General features: G+C 43.4%; 1 protein-coding gene across 20 annotated transcripts in view; it reads right to left on the bottom strand.

Moving 5' to 3' along the window:
- The window catches only part of LOC311257655 (protocadherin alpha-C2-like), a 172,652-nt gene that overhangs the window by 28,083 nt on the left and 130,704 nt on the right, over positions 1 to 13,865 (bottom strand). The window contains exon 1 of one of the 20 annotated variants that reach the window (XM_084353416.1): positions 11,327 to 13,812. The exons of 17 other annotated variants lie outside the window; for them this stretch is intronic. In XM_084353416.1, the coding sequence (XP_084209542.1) occupies positions 11,327 to 13,696 (2,370 nt within the window). In that variant the 5' untranslated portion in view covers positions 13,697 to 13,812. Of the gene's footprint in view, positions 1 to 5,384; positions 7,863 to 8,208; positions 10,665 to 11,326; positions 13,813 to 13,865 lie in introns of those variants that run through there. 2 more of the 20 variants (XM_084353428.1, XM_084353412.1) reach the window with 2 other exon arrangements.

Below are 13,865 nucleotides of genomic sequence, written 5' to 3'. Positions count from 1 at the left end.
AGCCTGTGATGTTCTCACTCAGCTGTAGGGCATGTATTTAATGTGTTTTTTTTGTCCATCTCATCCTCAGAAGCTCTGGTTTTCTCACTATCTCATGCTCAAGGCTGGAGTCTGTGCTGCTGTATTTGTGACTTCCACTAAAACCCTCTCCCTTTTTAGAAATGATATTCTAATCTCGCACACTTTTCCCTCGCTTGCTCACTTCCATTAGCCTCCGTCTGACTTGGCATTTCTGCTCGAGATGCTGCTCGTCTTCGTTTAGCATCTCTCTCTTTGTCTCCCTCTACATCTCCCCAGCCTCCCATTGTGTCCACCCTGTTTCCTTCCTGCTTGCCTCTAAGCAACACATGCTGGGACTGATGTCTGGGTGGGGGCGGGTACGTACTGGCAGCTCCCTGGAAACAGACTAGTTCATCATTTCATTACAGCTCAGAACAGTCTCCATGGTAACGACAGATAGCAGCACTAACCTCACTCTCACAAAGGACACACCCTTGTGAAGGAGAAAAACAGGAAGTGCTACATAAGATGTGTGTGTGTGGCAGACAGGCAGAGAGATAAAGAAGAAGAAGAAATACATTCTCTTTAGTTCTTTATTTACCACTCTGCTGTTCAGTCACCTTGTATTAAAAATGGTGAGGTAAGGACATTTCTACGTCATGCTTTTTTTGGTCCGTCTGTTGAACCCATCTGCCTAATCCACCAAAATGACTTGGCTCTACCGTAGCACTGCAATCTATGAGCTGTGAACCACTTTGCTGTCTGCCACAACCAGGATAATGCACTGTAGAATCAATAATTTAATGCATTTTGCAACACTGGGGATGCAGAGTTAGAAGCTTTTATTGAATACACACTCTAAACCCCACGTCATCATGTATGCATGCTGCCATAAAGCTTCAGCTCTCTCAATATGTGTATATATAGTCATTATTATCATGATTTTATATAAAACACCAACAGCAGGCAAGTTGTGCTCTATGCAGTCTGACACACTTGCCATAACACACTGACACAGAGACACGATGTTCTGATGGTAGCTAGGATAAAAAAAACATAAAACCCTCTCCTCCTCATCCGCCCTGATTCTTTTCCCCGCCCAACCGGTTTGGCTGTGATTGACACTAGGTGTTGTCAGCCCCGCCCAGCCGCAGAGCAGAGCAGGAGGGAGAGCTGAGCCGAGCGGAGCTGATACCTCGATCGGTACTGAAGCTCCCTGCTGCTGCTTCTGCTGCAGCGAGAAGCGGAAAATTACCTGCCCCTCCCCCCCTCTCTCTCCCTCGCTCGCACTCACAGAGGGCTGCAGCATACAGAACACATACTGAACCACTTTTACCCAGAGACAGCTCCAGGCATTGTTTCAGGAAGCAGCCACTGTATATGTAGAGCCTGTGCATGCAGCAGAGGCTGCATCGGAGAAAGAGGCGAGCTATCAAACACAGGTTCCATTCAGATGGCGCATGTACAGCGCGCTGCCATCTTTAAATCACACGCTGACCCACTTAAGAGCCTCACACATGCTCTGTATAAGCACCGCTTGCAATATGTGAAGTCTGTTTGGGAGCGGAGAAAGCCCCGGTTCAGTCTCCTTCACACTGAACTAACCACACGAACGCAGTTATGACAGATCTGGCCATGCTTGTTTGTGCTGTACCACTCCCTGAAATGAGGTCACATCGTCTGAGTGACTCAAAGCATCACAGATGCACACGAGCAACACAGTACACTACAGTGGGCTTCACCGGGAATATCTATGCACCTCCCACCAGTTAAGAGCAATACTAACATCATTAAACTCATAAATGCCACACGAATGTACATAAGCTTGATTTAACCTGGCAAATTCAATCTGGGCAGAATACACGAGGCGCCACTGTCCTACTTGACATGAGCGGATCGTGGCTGCATCTACACTTCGCACACGTCACAGACGTTAATGAAAATATATTAGATCGTGTTTACAGTGCCCTAACGCTGATAAGCACGCATGTTTGCAGAGATGAACGTTAATTCCCTGTTAGTTCTCTCAGCTGCTCCCCTTCTCAGGGAGGGATGGTGAAGGAGAGGGGGAGGGGAGAGGAGAGGTCTGGCAGCATGGTGGAGGAGGAGGAAGAGAAAAAAGGACCAGGCGTGAAATGAAGAATATCGAGCAAAGGAAATGTGACACGAAGCAGGCAGGAACAAGATCAAATAAAGAAGAAGCTACAAGTATAACGAGTATCTAATTGCTCAATACACAATTTGCAGGATGATGTAGGCATGTTATTTAAATAAATAACATAAGCGTACATGAAAATCAGTTGTATTTTTAGGGCAGAGAATAAACAACAAATGAGGACAAATAATTCCCAAGGCTCGCTATTCTTTTATATTCAAAGTAAAAAGAAAGCTTGGCAATAAGCGACCCTTTCTCAGGGTGGTAATCTATTTTTAGAAATACACTATCACACACTACCCTATAAAAGTAGATGTGTTTCACAATACACTGGGGTCATGGAGTGCAGATCCTAACAGCTGCAGTATTAAGGCAAGAGAGCATTGGCTCATAATTTAATAATAAAATAAGAAAGGCAAATGCATTAAAAAAACAACTGAATTAATATATAATTATGCTGGCCTGGGTAGAATGCAGAGTACAAACAGCAGAGAATTAAAAGCTCTAACGTCAAACAACATGAGGAATAATGTGTGACTCGAGAGAAGGCGATGGAAAAATCTCAGGAGAAACACATTGCAAGAGTAGAGCAAATATGAGCAGGGAAATATCAAAGAAAAACATATATTATGTCTTTTAAGACTTAAGCTCCAAGCCTGAGAGAGATAAAGGCCCTACACACCCATAGTCCACACACACACTCACAGGTGTTTTCACTTATTTTTGCTTAATTAGACCTCCTCTGGAGACAGTGTTTGGGCATGTACAAATTGCTTGATTGACATCTCCATCACTTTCCTGTTGTACCTGACAAGGAGGGACAAATTACACCTTCATCATTCTTAGAGGCCTTCTTCACAGAAGACTATTTGACATGAACAGTGTGAAAAGCAAAGGTGTAAATTCCAATTAGCTGCTTCGGTATCAGGATCATGGTATTGTGCATTGCTGCTCACTGTCACAGCTTAGGACACTTGAGCTGAACAGAACCATTGTTAATTAATGATATTAAAAACACCTATGTTTTTCCTGTGATGGCAAGTTTAAATGACTGCTGTAAAAGAAGCCAATGAATAGACTGAGTTTGGTGCCCTCACATAAATGCCAGCACAAGTTCAACCTATGCTATGAACTAATAATCCTGAATAACTGAAGAAAACACCTGTTTAGATGAGCAACATAGCAGGAAAAGCTAAATCAGCTTACTGCATGCACACAGAGAAAGCAATAGTGATCAGAAATCCTTTCTTCTGACAAATATGCCTTGTGATTATATCAATGAAACAACAGCTAATGAAGCCTACAGTTTGAACAAGGAACGATTTGCAAGAGCAAATGGGCAGAATGTGTAAGCTAAACAACTATAGGAGTACTAAGAAATATAGCTGCTGTCAAGTATAATGGCTCTCCATCACAAAACATGTCAAGTCCAGGCTAATGACCGGTTTCACAAAGCATGGAAAGAATGTAGGTCACAACAGGTTCTTTATAAGCTGGTCCCTAGCTCTGTTTACTTCTTGTTTTTTTTAAATTAGCTAGGAGCTCCTTCACATGAAAGAAGCAGGGTCTGCAATTAGCCAAACGTTATTCACAGGTAGGCTTATCTCAACGGACCAAACCATGATTATTTAAAAGAAAATGAACGTGTCGACAGAAAGTAAGAAAATCAAGACTCACTCGGATGCACTGCGGTGATTTTCATCATGTAAGACAACTCATGTGGAGTCCAAAACACCATCAATGGCCGAAAGCTAACGTTAGCTGTCACCAGAGTGCTTGTAGTACAACGTCGAGCCACCCGTGGCAGCACTGAGCGAGCTGCTGCGGTATCATAGGAACGGAAGCTAGTGACGTGCGCCATCTTGGATTTCTGGCTTGTTGACACTGACAGATATCATGTAAATCTCTGCACTGACTGAAACCACTCTCTGCACTTTACCTGACATGTTGCCAAGAAGTTAAACTTATCTCCCGTGAGTGTGGTTAATTTTCAACATACAGCCGGCAACTTAATGGGCCATAAATATCGTAAACAGTCAGCGCTCCAGACTTTACACAAACCATTTTTTCTACCGGCGATATGTACGTTGAGTCCGTTTGCTAGGTCACGGAGACGCTGTTACAAACAAACGCCGGAGAAGTGGGTTATGATACACTAAGGGAGTGGTTGCTTACGTTTTTTATCGCTTCTGGACGTTTTTGCAGTTACTGGGAAGCCATTTTAATCAAGTCCAACTGCTTTGGATTTAAGATGACCAACTACAGCGTCTGTACTCCGAGAAAAACCAAGCTACAACTATCTCAGAGCCACCTTTCAAGCCTTCTGACAGTGAGTATTCATACCCAACGAAACATCTCCTCTGAGCTTATTGTTAGTTAGGTGGTTCGCTTATGCTAATTGACATTTGGTGATACAGACAGCATGTAGGGTCAGCCTGCAGTTGACCACCAGCATCCCCCAGTTTCTTTCTTTCTTTCTTTCTTGTACAAATAACCATGCTTTCTGTGAACATTTCTGTGAGTTAGTCGAGCCAAGGTACACCTCACAATCTCCATGAATCAGTCAATCAATACTGTAGAAATGGCGCTTCAAACTATGCTCAAAGTCAGTGTGTCAGAGATCCGTGCTGACAAAGAGCCCATAGAAGACAATAACGTCTGATAATGTTGTGTATAAAGCCCTGTGCACATACATACATGTATAAGCCTACAGCTATATTTTAGCTCTTCTTGTTTTCCATTATTATGTAAATGTCCAAGTTAAAAATCTTTGGCTGTGAGGTGATGTTTAGGGACGAATTGCACGTCGTCATTCATCTCATTTATAGTATGAAGAGTTGTTAACACAGAGCTGCCAAGATGCTTGATTCCACAACGTTATGATCCTACGTCATTTTCAAGACTACTTTATGATATTACATGTAAATATATATAGAAAGGAGCTTTTCTAAATATAGGGAGAAATATATACCACCAGCAGTTTTTTTTGCTGTGCTCAGTGTGATGGTCCTGAGAGACAACAAGCACACTATTGTGACAAGAGGCTCGAGCAGGCCGCTGCAGTTTCAGTACCATGGATAGCGTCAAAAGCAGGCAGAGGGGGAAGGAAAAGTAGACTGCAAAACACTCTGGAGACAGAGCTCAGCAGAGAATGTCGATACTAGAGGAGAGGGTGTATACACATCTTACAAAATCGTCTGTAAGCTCGTTGTGGAGGATTGCATCTCACCTTTTCTTTGTTGGGTAAAGTCTGAGTTCTGGTAAAAGTGTCGTTTCCATTAATACTGATCAGTTCCCCATCTACAGGCGGAAACGGTGCGGGGAAAACTACTACGTCACTCTTCAGCGTGTCTGAGCTGAAACACACGTCATACTGCTGAGTAGATTTGGAGTAAGACCAGCTCCCGTCAGGGTGGGTGGTGATCATTGGGGCGCCGTACCTGCTGAAACTGCCGTCTGTCCTGTGGCATTTGACAGCTATTAAACTGATGAGACTGAGCAGAAAGATGGCTGACACCGACACAATGGCGATCAGCAGATACAGGTTCAAATCAGAGAAGCTCTCCTCCTTTATGGGCACATGTCTGAACTGAGTCTGGATGTCAGCTGTGCTTTCAACCACCACCACATCAATAGACACGGTAGCTGACAGGGAGGGTTCTCCGTTATCAGAAACCAACACCACCAATGGGTGAGTTTTCAGGTCATTGTCACTCATTCTCCTCTTAGTCCTGATCTCTCCGGTGCTGGTTCCGATCCGGAAGAGGTTGTTTCCCTTGGGCTCAGACAGGTGATAAGAAAGCAGCGCATTGTATCCAGAGTCTGCGTCTACAGCCCTGATCTTTGCCACAAAGTATCCCGCTTCAGCAGAATAGGGGATGCTCTCACTGTTAACGGAGCCGTGCTCAGAATATGGAGAAAGTATCGTGGGATTGTTGTCATTCTCATCCAGTATCACAACGTTCACAGTCACGTTGCTGCTGAGCGGAGGAACACCAGAGTCTGTGGCCTGAACTTTAAACTGAAACGTTTTTGTCTCCTCATAGTTAAAAGACTGCAGACTGACTATATCTCCAGTCTCTGAGTTGACGTTTATAACTGAGCCTATTACATTATTTTTATGATTATTATTAATTACTGAAAACGTTACTTTTGCATTTTCGTCTACATCCGGATCTTCTGCAGTCAAAGTATAGATAACAGCGCCTACGGGACTGTTCTCTTTGACAAAAATGTTTATTACAGGCTCTTTAAATCGAGGTGCATTATCATTGACATCAGAGACGTGGACTGTAATGACGCTTGTACCAGAAAGAGGTGGGACTCCTTCATCAGTCGCTGTTATTGTTATATTATATTGAGAAGCTATTTCTCTGTCAAGAGGTCCATCAACGACCAAAGAATAATGATTCTTATATGTGTTCTTAATTTTAAACGGCACCGAATCAACTATTCTAACCTGAACCACGCCATTTTTATCTGCGTCGTTATCTCTCACCGTTATAAGTCCCACCATTGTGTCTACCGGTGCGTCCTCCTTCACTACGTTGACTAAAGATGTTACTGATATTTCTGGTGGGTTGTCGTTAACATCTGTGATTTCAATCAGTACTTTACAGTGAGATGCTCTTGGATTTGGTCCTTTGTCTTTTGCCTGTACCCGGAGTTCAACGGCATTGCTTTTTTCGTGATCCAATTCACCCTTTACTGTAATCTCTCCTGTTAGTGGATTAATGGCAAATTTATGTACGTCGTTATCATCATCTTGGTTGATAAAAGAATAAAGTATTTCTCCATTAAGACCCTCATCTAAATCCCGTGCATTCACTGAAATTACAGTTGCACCGGGCGGCGTGTTCTCTGGCACTGTCGCTTTGTACAACGACTTGTCAAATGTTGGAATATTATCATTTACATCTTGCACATTAACGGCGATGTGTAACGTGCCTGATTTCGGAGGTTTTCCTCCATCTACAGCTGTCAGTGTCAGTTTGATTATCGGCTGTATCTCACGGTCTAAGGCTTTCTGCAGCACCATTTCAGCGAACATCGTCGGCTCTCCACCATTCTGCACATCCAGGGTGAAATGTTCATTTTGACTCAGCTTGTAGCTCTTAACCGAATATGCGCCGACATCCGCATCGAAGGCCTTTGGTAGTGCGAATCTTTCACCGGGAAAAGCTGACTCTGACACATTTAAAACAATCCCCGGTGTCCGAAAAGAGGGTGCATTGTCATTTATGTCCAGAATTTTAACCTCAAAACGGTAGAGATTCAGCGGAGAGTTGACAATGGCTTCCACTTCCAGGGAGCACTTCACATTGCGAGAGCAGAGCTCCTCTCGGTCTATTCTGTCTTTCACTAACAGTATCCCAGTCTTAACATTTACTTCGAAATACCTCGTATTAGGTCCTGAAATCTGAAAACCTCGAGTTTCCAGTTCTTGTACATCTAAATGTAAGTCCTTCGCCAAATTCCCCACATTGGTACCCGAGCTCGATTCCTCCGTAACAGAATACACAATCTGTGCTGCTGCGAGACTCCATATGTGAGACACGAGGAAAGAAAAAATAATCCAGTGACGGAATATATTCCTTTGTTGCATTCTTTCCAGAGTCTGCTAAACAACTCAGTTCGAAAAAATCAGTCCAGCGGTAACATTGCTCAGTAATGATACATCCAGATCAGAGCCCCTCATAACAGTGAGGTTCTGCTCTGTTCTACGACGAACAAAGAATTACAAACCTCTCTCAGAGGAAAAGGGAGGAGCGTTTGCTTAGAAAATAAGTATTTCAACTCTGTGAGCACATAGCGACATCTTGTGGTGATGTGAAGTCGAGACAGGAAAAATCAATACAAGAAATTATTAAAAACAGATCATAAAGTCATTCAATCTTAAGCGTTTTTGAAAGTTTTACCCTTACAATATGGCATCATGACAAGAACTACATTAGATCACAAACAACTGCACAATTATTAAGGAGAACACTAAGACTTAATCCCATTGTGTTCAATTATTGGAAGCCCTGTGTTTTATGCATCATCACCCTTACCTTTTCTTTATTAGGTAAAGTCTGAGTTCTGGTAAAAGTGTCTCCTCCATTTATACTGATCAATTCCCCATCTACAGGTGGAAACGGTGCAGGGAAAACCACTACGTCACTCTTCAGCGTGTCTGAGCTGAAACACACGTCATACTGCTGAGTAGATTTGGAGTAAGACCAGCTCCCGTCAGGATGGGTGGTGATCATTGGGGCGCCGTACCTGCTGAAACTGCCGTCTGTCCTGTGGCATTTGACAGCTATTAAACTGATGAGACTGAGCAGAAAGATGGCTGACACCGACACAATGGCGATCAGCAGATACAGGTTCAAATCAGAGAAGCTCTCCTCCTTTATGGGCACATGTCTGAACTGAGTCTGGATGTCAGCTGTGCTTTCAACCACCACCACATCAATAGACATAGTAGCTGACAGGGAGGGTTCTCCGTTATCAGAAACCAACACCACCAAGGGGTGAGTTTTCAGGTCATTGTCACTCATTCTCCTCTTAGTCCTGATTTCTCCAGTGCTGGTTCCGATCCGGAAGAGGTTGTTTCCTTTGGGCTCAGACAGGTGATAAGAAAGCAGCGCATTGTATCCAGAGTCTGCGTCTACAGCCCTGATCTTTGCCACAAAGTATCCCGCTTCAGCAGAATAGGGGATGCTCTCACTGTTAACGGAGCCGTGCTCAGAATAGGGCGCGAGAATTGTTGGATTATTGTCATTTTCATCGAGTATTAAAACGTTCACAGTCACGTTGCTGCTGAGCGGAGGAACACCAAAGTCTGTGGCCTGAACTTTAAACTGAAACGTTTTTGTCTCCTCATAATTAAAAGACTGCAGACTGACTATATCTCCAGTCTCTGAGTTGATGTTTACAACAGATGTTATTGGAATACTTTTTGAGATTCCATCTAATGATGAATATGTTAATTTTGCATTTTCTCCTATATCAGGATCAACTGCAGTTATGGTAAAAATGGTTGCTCCCACTGCACTATTCTCTTTCACATATATATTAATCACAGGCTCTGAGAACAGAGGGGCGTTGTCATTGACATCAGAAATTTGAACAGGAATAACAGTGGTGCTAGAGAGAGGAGGAGTGCCTTCATCAGTGGCTATGAGGGTGACATTATACTGAGAAACATGCTCTCTGTCAAGAGGTCCATCAACTGTTAATGAATAATAATTTTTGTAGTTTAGTTTCAGTTTAAAAGGCACCTCCCCAATAATTTTAGCACTAGTGAGACCATTTTTACCCCCATCTTTGTCAGTCACTGTCACCAAAGCAACCACTGTACCTACCTCAGCGTCCTCTTTAACTGGACTCATAAGAGAGGTGATAATGATTTCAGGTGTATTGTCATTAACATCAATTACTTCCACTAACACTTTACCATGCACACTTCGAGAAGGCGTACCTTTATCTCTGGCCTGTACACGAATATCATATGCTGCATTCTCTTCATAGTCTACTTTTCCTGTGACAGTTATTTCCCCTGTGTCTGGGTTTATTGAGAACAAAGCTTCAGGATTGAAATTTCCTCTTTCAATAAATGAATACACTATTTCACTATTGATTCCCTCATCTAAGTCTGTAGCACTTACAGTCAGTATGGATGTCTGAAAGGGAGCGTTTTCATTGACCTGAGCCTTATACAGAGGTTGACTAAATACTGGAACATTGTCGTTTGTATCAATGACATTTACAACTATTTTTAATGTCCCTGATCGTGCAGGTTTTCCTCCGTCCAGAGCAGTCAAAGTAAGGTGGATAACAGACTGTTTCTCCCTGTCTAAAGATTTCTGTAGCACCAATTCAGCAGACTCACTGTGCTGTCCGCCGCTCTGTACGTCCAGTGAGAAATAATCATTTGGACTCAGCTTGTAGCTTTTCACCGAGTTACTGCCCGTGTCTGCGTCGTTTGCCATCGGGAGAAGATACCTCTCTCCGGTAAAAGAAGATTCCGAAATATTGAAAGTCTTCTCCTTTTCACGAAAAGATGGCGCATTGTCGTTAATGTCGATAATTTGTACCTCTATGCGATGCAGATGCATCGGGTGGCTCAGAATGGCTTCTATATTCAGGGAGCATTTCGCCGTATTTGGACAGAGCTCTTCACGATCAATCCTATCGCAAACAAATAGAGCACCAGTTTTTAAATCCACGTCGAAGTATTTCTTAGAATTCCCAGATACCACTCGTAAATCCCGTGTTTCCAAGTCGTGGACGTTAATTTGTAAATCCTTAGCGAGATTTCCCACTACCGTTCCTTTGTCAACCTCCTCGGACACGGAGAACGAGAGCTGCGCTGTAGAGCCATCACACAAACAAAGCAAAGCTATTATTTGTATCCAGATCCTGGCTGTTAGTCTTGCACGTCCCATCGCTGCCACGGAATGATAGATATAATCAGTTTAAGAACATGTCCGCACTTTAGGTGAATAACAGACGAAGCCCTCTCTGTCTTGTGACCATTTGTGTATTTTCTGACAAAGCACCGGCGGACGAGTGACGCGACGCACGTAGAGGAGGAGTCTTGGTAAAAAAGGAGCCACATGAATATTGTGGTCTCCAGCGACACCAACTGTTATTTGAATGCTATTGTATAAATTCATGATTGTTCTATACTGCCAGTATTTGTGCAGAAGGTTAAAACAGTGGACACTGAATTTCAGTGGAAAATTGTATAAAACCCCGTTCAATTCAAAACACAGCGCAAGTAAAAACTATATAAATCATGTTTTTACGACACAATATATTAAAGACGTGAATAATAGTCTGTTATTTAGGTTTTGAAAAAGCAAGGCAGCTTTTTTTCGCGCACGCATAAACACCATCCAGCTTTCAGCACCATGGACAGCGTCCATGCTAGTTAGCAGCACAACAGATCTCATTTCTTCTATGCTTCAAATACTATTATTAAGCAAATGTTTTAAGTAATATCCCACACAAAATCTCAAGTATTCAGCATCATACTAGTGAATGTATTTTCTGGGAAACAGGTCTGTCATGTATTGATGATTTACATTTATATCCGGCAAAGTGCCACTTTGTATCACGTTGCTTTCACAACTGTAGATAAAATATTTCCCAAAATCGACTCTTAAGTTACAACCAACTCACCTTCTCCTTGTTGGGTAAAGTCTGAGTTCTTGTGAAAGTGTCTCCCCCGTTTATACTGATCAGTTCCCCATCTACAGGCGGAAACGGTGCGGGGAAAACCACTACGTCACTCTTCAGCGTGTCTGAGCTGAAACACACGTCATACTGCTGAGTAGATTTGGAGTAAGACCAGCTCCCGTCAGGGTGGGTGGTGATCATGGGGGCACCGTACCTGCTGAAATTGCCATCTGTCCTGTGGCATTTGACAGCTATTAAACTGATGAGACTGAGCAGAAAGATGGCTGACACCGACACAATGGCGATCAGCAGATACAGGTTCAAATCAGAGAAACTCTCCTCCTTTACGGGCACATGTCTGAACTGAGTCTGGATGTCAGCTGTGCTTTCAACCACCACCACATCAATAGACATAGTAGCTGACAGGGAGGGTTCTCCGTTATCAGAAACCAACACCACCAAGGGATGAGTTTTCAGGTCATTGTCACTCATTCTCCTCTTAGTCCTGATCTCTCCGGTGCTGGTTCCGATCCGGAAGAGGTTGTTTCCTTTGGGTTCAGACAGGTGATACGAAAGCAGCGCATTGTATCCAGAGTCTGCGTCTACAGCCCTGATCTTTGCCACAAAGTATCCCGCTTCAGCAGAATAGGGGATGCTCTCACTGTTAACGGAGCCGTGCTCAGAATAGGGCGCGAGAATTGTTGGATTATTGTCATTTTCATCGAGTATTAAAACGTTCACAGTCACGTTGCTGCTGAGCGGAGGAACACCAGAGTCTGTGGCCTGAACTTTAAACTGAAACGTTTTTGTCTCCTCATAATTAAAAGACTGCAGACTGACTATATCTCCAGTCTCTGAGTTGATGTTTACAACAGATGTTATAGGAATAGTTTTTGAATCACCTTCTAATGCATATGTCACTCTAGCGTTTTCATTTATATCAGGATCGACTGCAGTTATTGTGTAGATACGTGCTCCAACAGGACTGTTTTCTCTTACATAAATATTAATCACGGGTTCAGGGAAAACGGGCGCGTTATCATTGACATCAGAAACCTGAACAGTAATGACGCCGGTGCTGGAGAGAGGTGGGGTCCCTTCATCAGCAGCTGCAATCGTCACATTATAGGAAGAGCACGCTTCTCTGTCAAGAGGTCCGTCTACAACTAAAGAGTAATAATTTTTATAATTGGAATTGAGCTTAAAAGGCGCAGAGCCAATGAGTTTACAGTGAGTTTGGCCGTTTTTTCCTCCATCTTTATCAGTCACTGTCACTGAAGCGACAACGCTTCCTATCTCAGCGTCTTCTTTAACGGGATTCATGAGTGACGTCACCACGATTTCTGGGGCATTGTCGTTCACATCAACTACCTCCACCAGCAGCTTTCCATTTGCACTCCGGGGCAAACCCCCTTGGTCCGTTGCTTTAACATGGATTTCATATGCTGGCTGTGCTTCGTAGTCCAAATTACCCTTTACCGTGATCTCCCCACTCTCTGCGTTTATTAAAAACACATCTGCAGGATTGAAGTTTCCACGCTTGACAAAAGAATAAATAACCCTCCCGTTGTCCCCTTCATCTAAATCTGTGGCACTCACTTGAATCACTAATGATCCAGCTATCGCATTTTCATTTACCCGTGCCTTGTAGAGTGTTTTACTGAATGACGGCGTGTTATCATTGGCGTCCAGAACATTTACATTTATGTGTAAGCTTCCTGTTTTAGGAGGCTTCCCTCCATCTACCGCTGTCAGCGTTAGTTTAATAACAGCTTGTTTTTCACGATCCAAAGCTTTCAGCTGCACCAACTCAGCAGATACACTGTGTTCACTACCGCTCTGTACATCTAGGGAGAAGTACTCATTCTGACTCAGCCTATAAGTCTTTACTGAATTGCTTCCCGTGTCTGCATCAATAGCCAGGGGAAGCAAAAAGCGTTCGCCCGCAGGTGAGAATTCAGATATGTTAAGTGAATATGACTTCTCCACGAAGGTAGGTGCATTGTCATTTAAATCAACAATGACCACCTCAATGCGGTGGAGTACCATAGGATCGCTCAGTATGGCCTCTAAGTTTAGCGTGCATTTCACAGCGTTTGGACAAAGCTCCTCGCGGTCTATTCGCTCATTGACAACAAGATCCCCCGTTTTGAAATTTGCCTCGAAATATTTCTTACTGTATCCAGACACGATATTTAGATTCCTCGTTTGCAGGTCTCTGACGTTGACATTAAGATTCTTTGCGAGATTTCCCACCACAGTCCCTTTGTCCACCTCCTCGGAAACAGAAAAGGATATCTGAGCAGCGGTCCAGTCAGATACAAACAGGATAAACAGCCAACAGAGAATTTCGTTATTCCTTCCACTGCCCATCGCTGGTTCAAAAGAAGCTCACGACATGCAAAATGTATTTATCCATAAAGCGACACTCGATCGGCCAACATTTTTAATCCCATCCACTCGACTCCTCTCCTTTTCATCGCCACCCGTGTTCCTCTCACAAAGCACTCGCAGTCTGGTGACGCTTCACTCGGAAGGGAGG

This window comes from Pagrus pagrus, assembly GCF_965226575.1.
Source record: "Pagrus pagrus genome assembly, chromosome: 5".
NCBI lineage: Eukaryota > Metazoa > Chordata > Actinopteri > Spariformes > Sparidae > Pagrus > Pagrus pagrus.
Note: the sequence above shows the minus strand (reverse complement) of the source record. Positions and strands in the feature narration are given on the sequence as shown.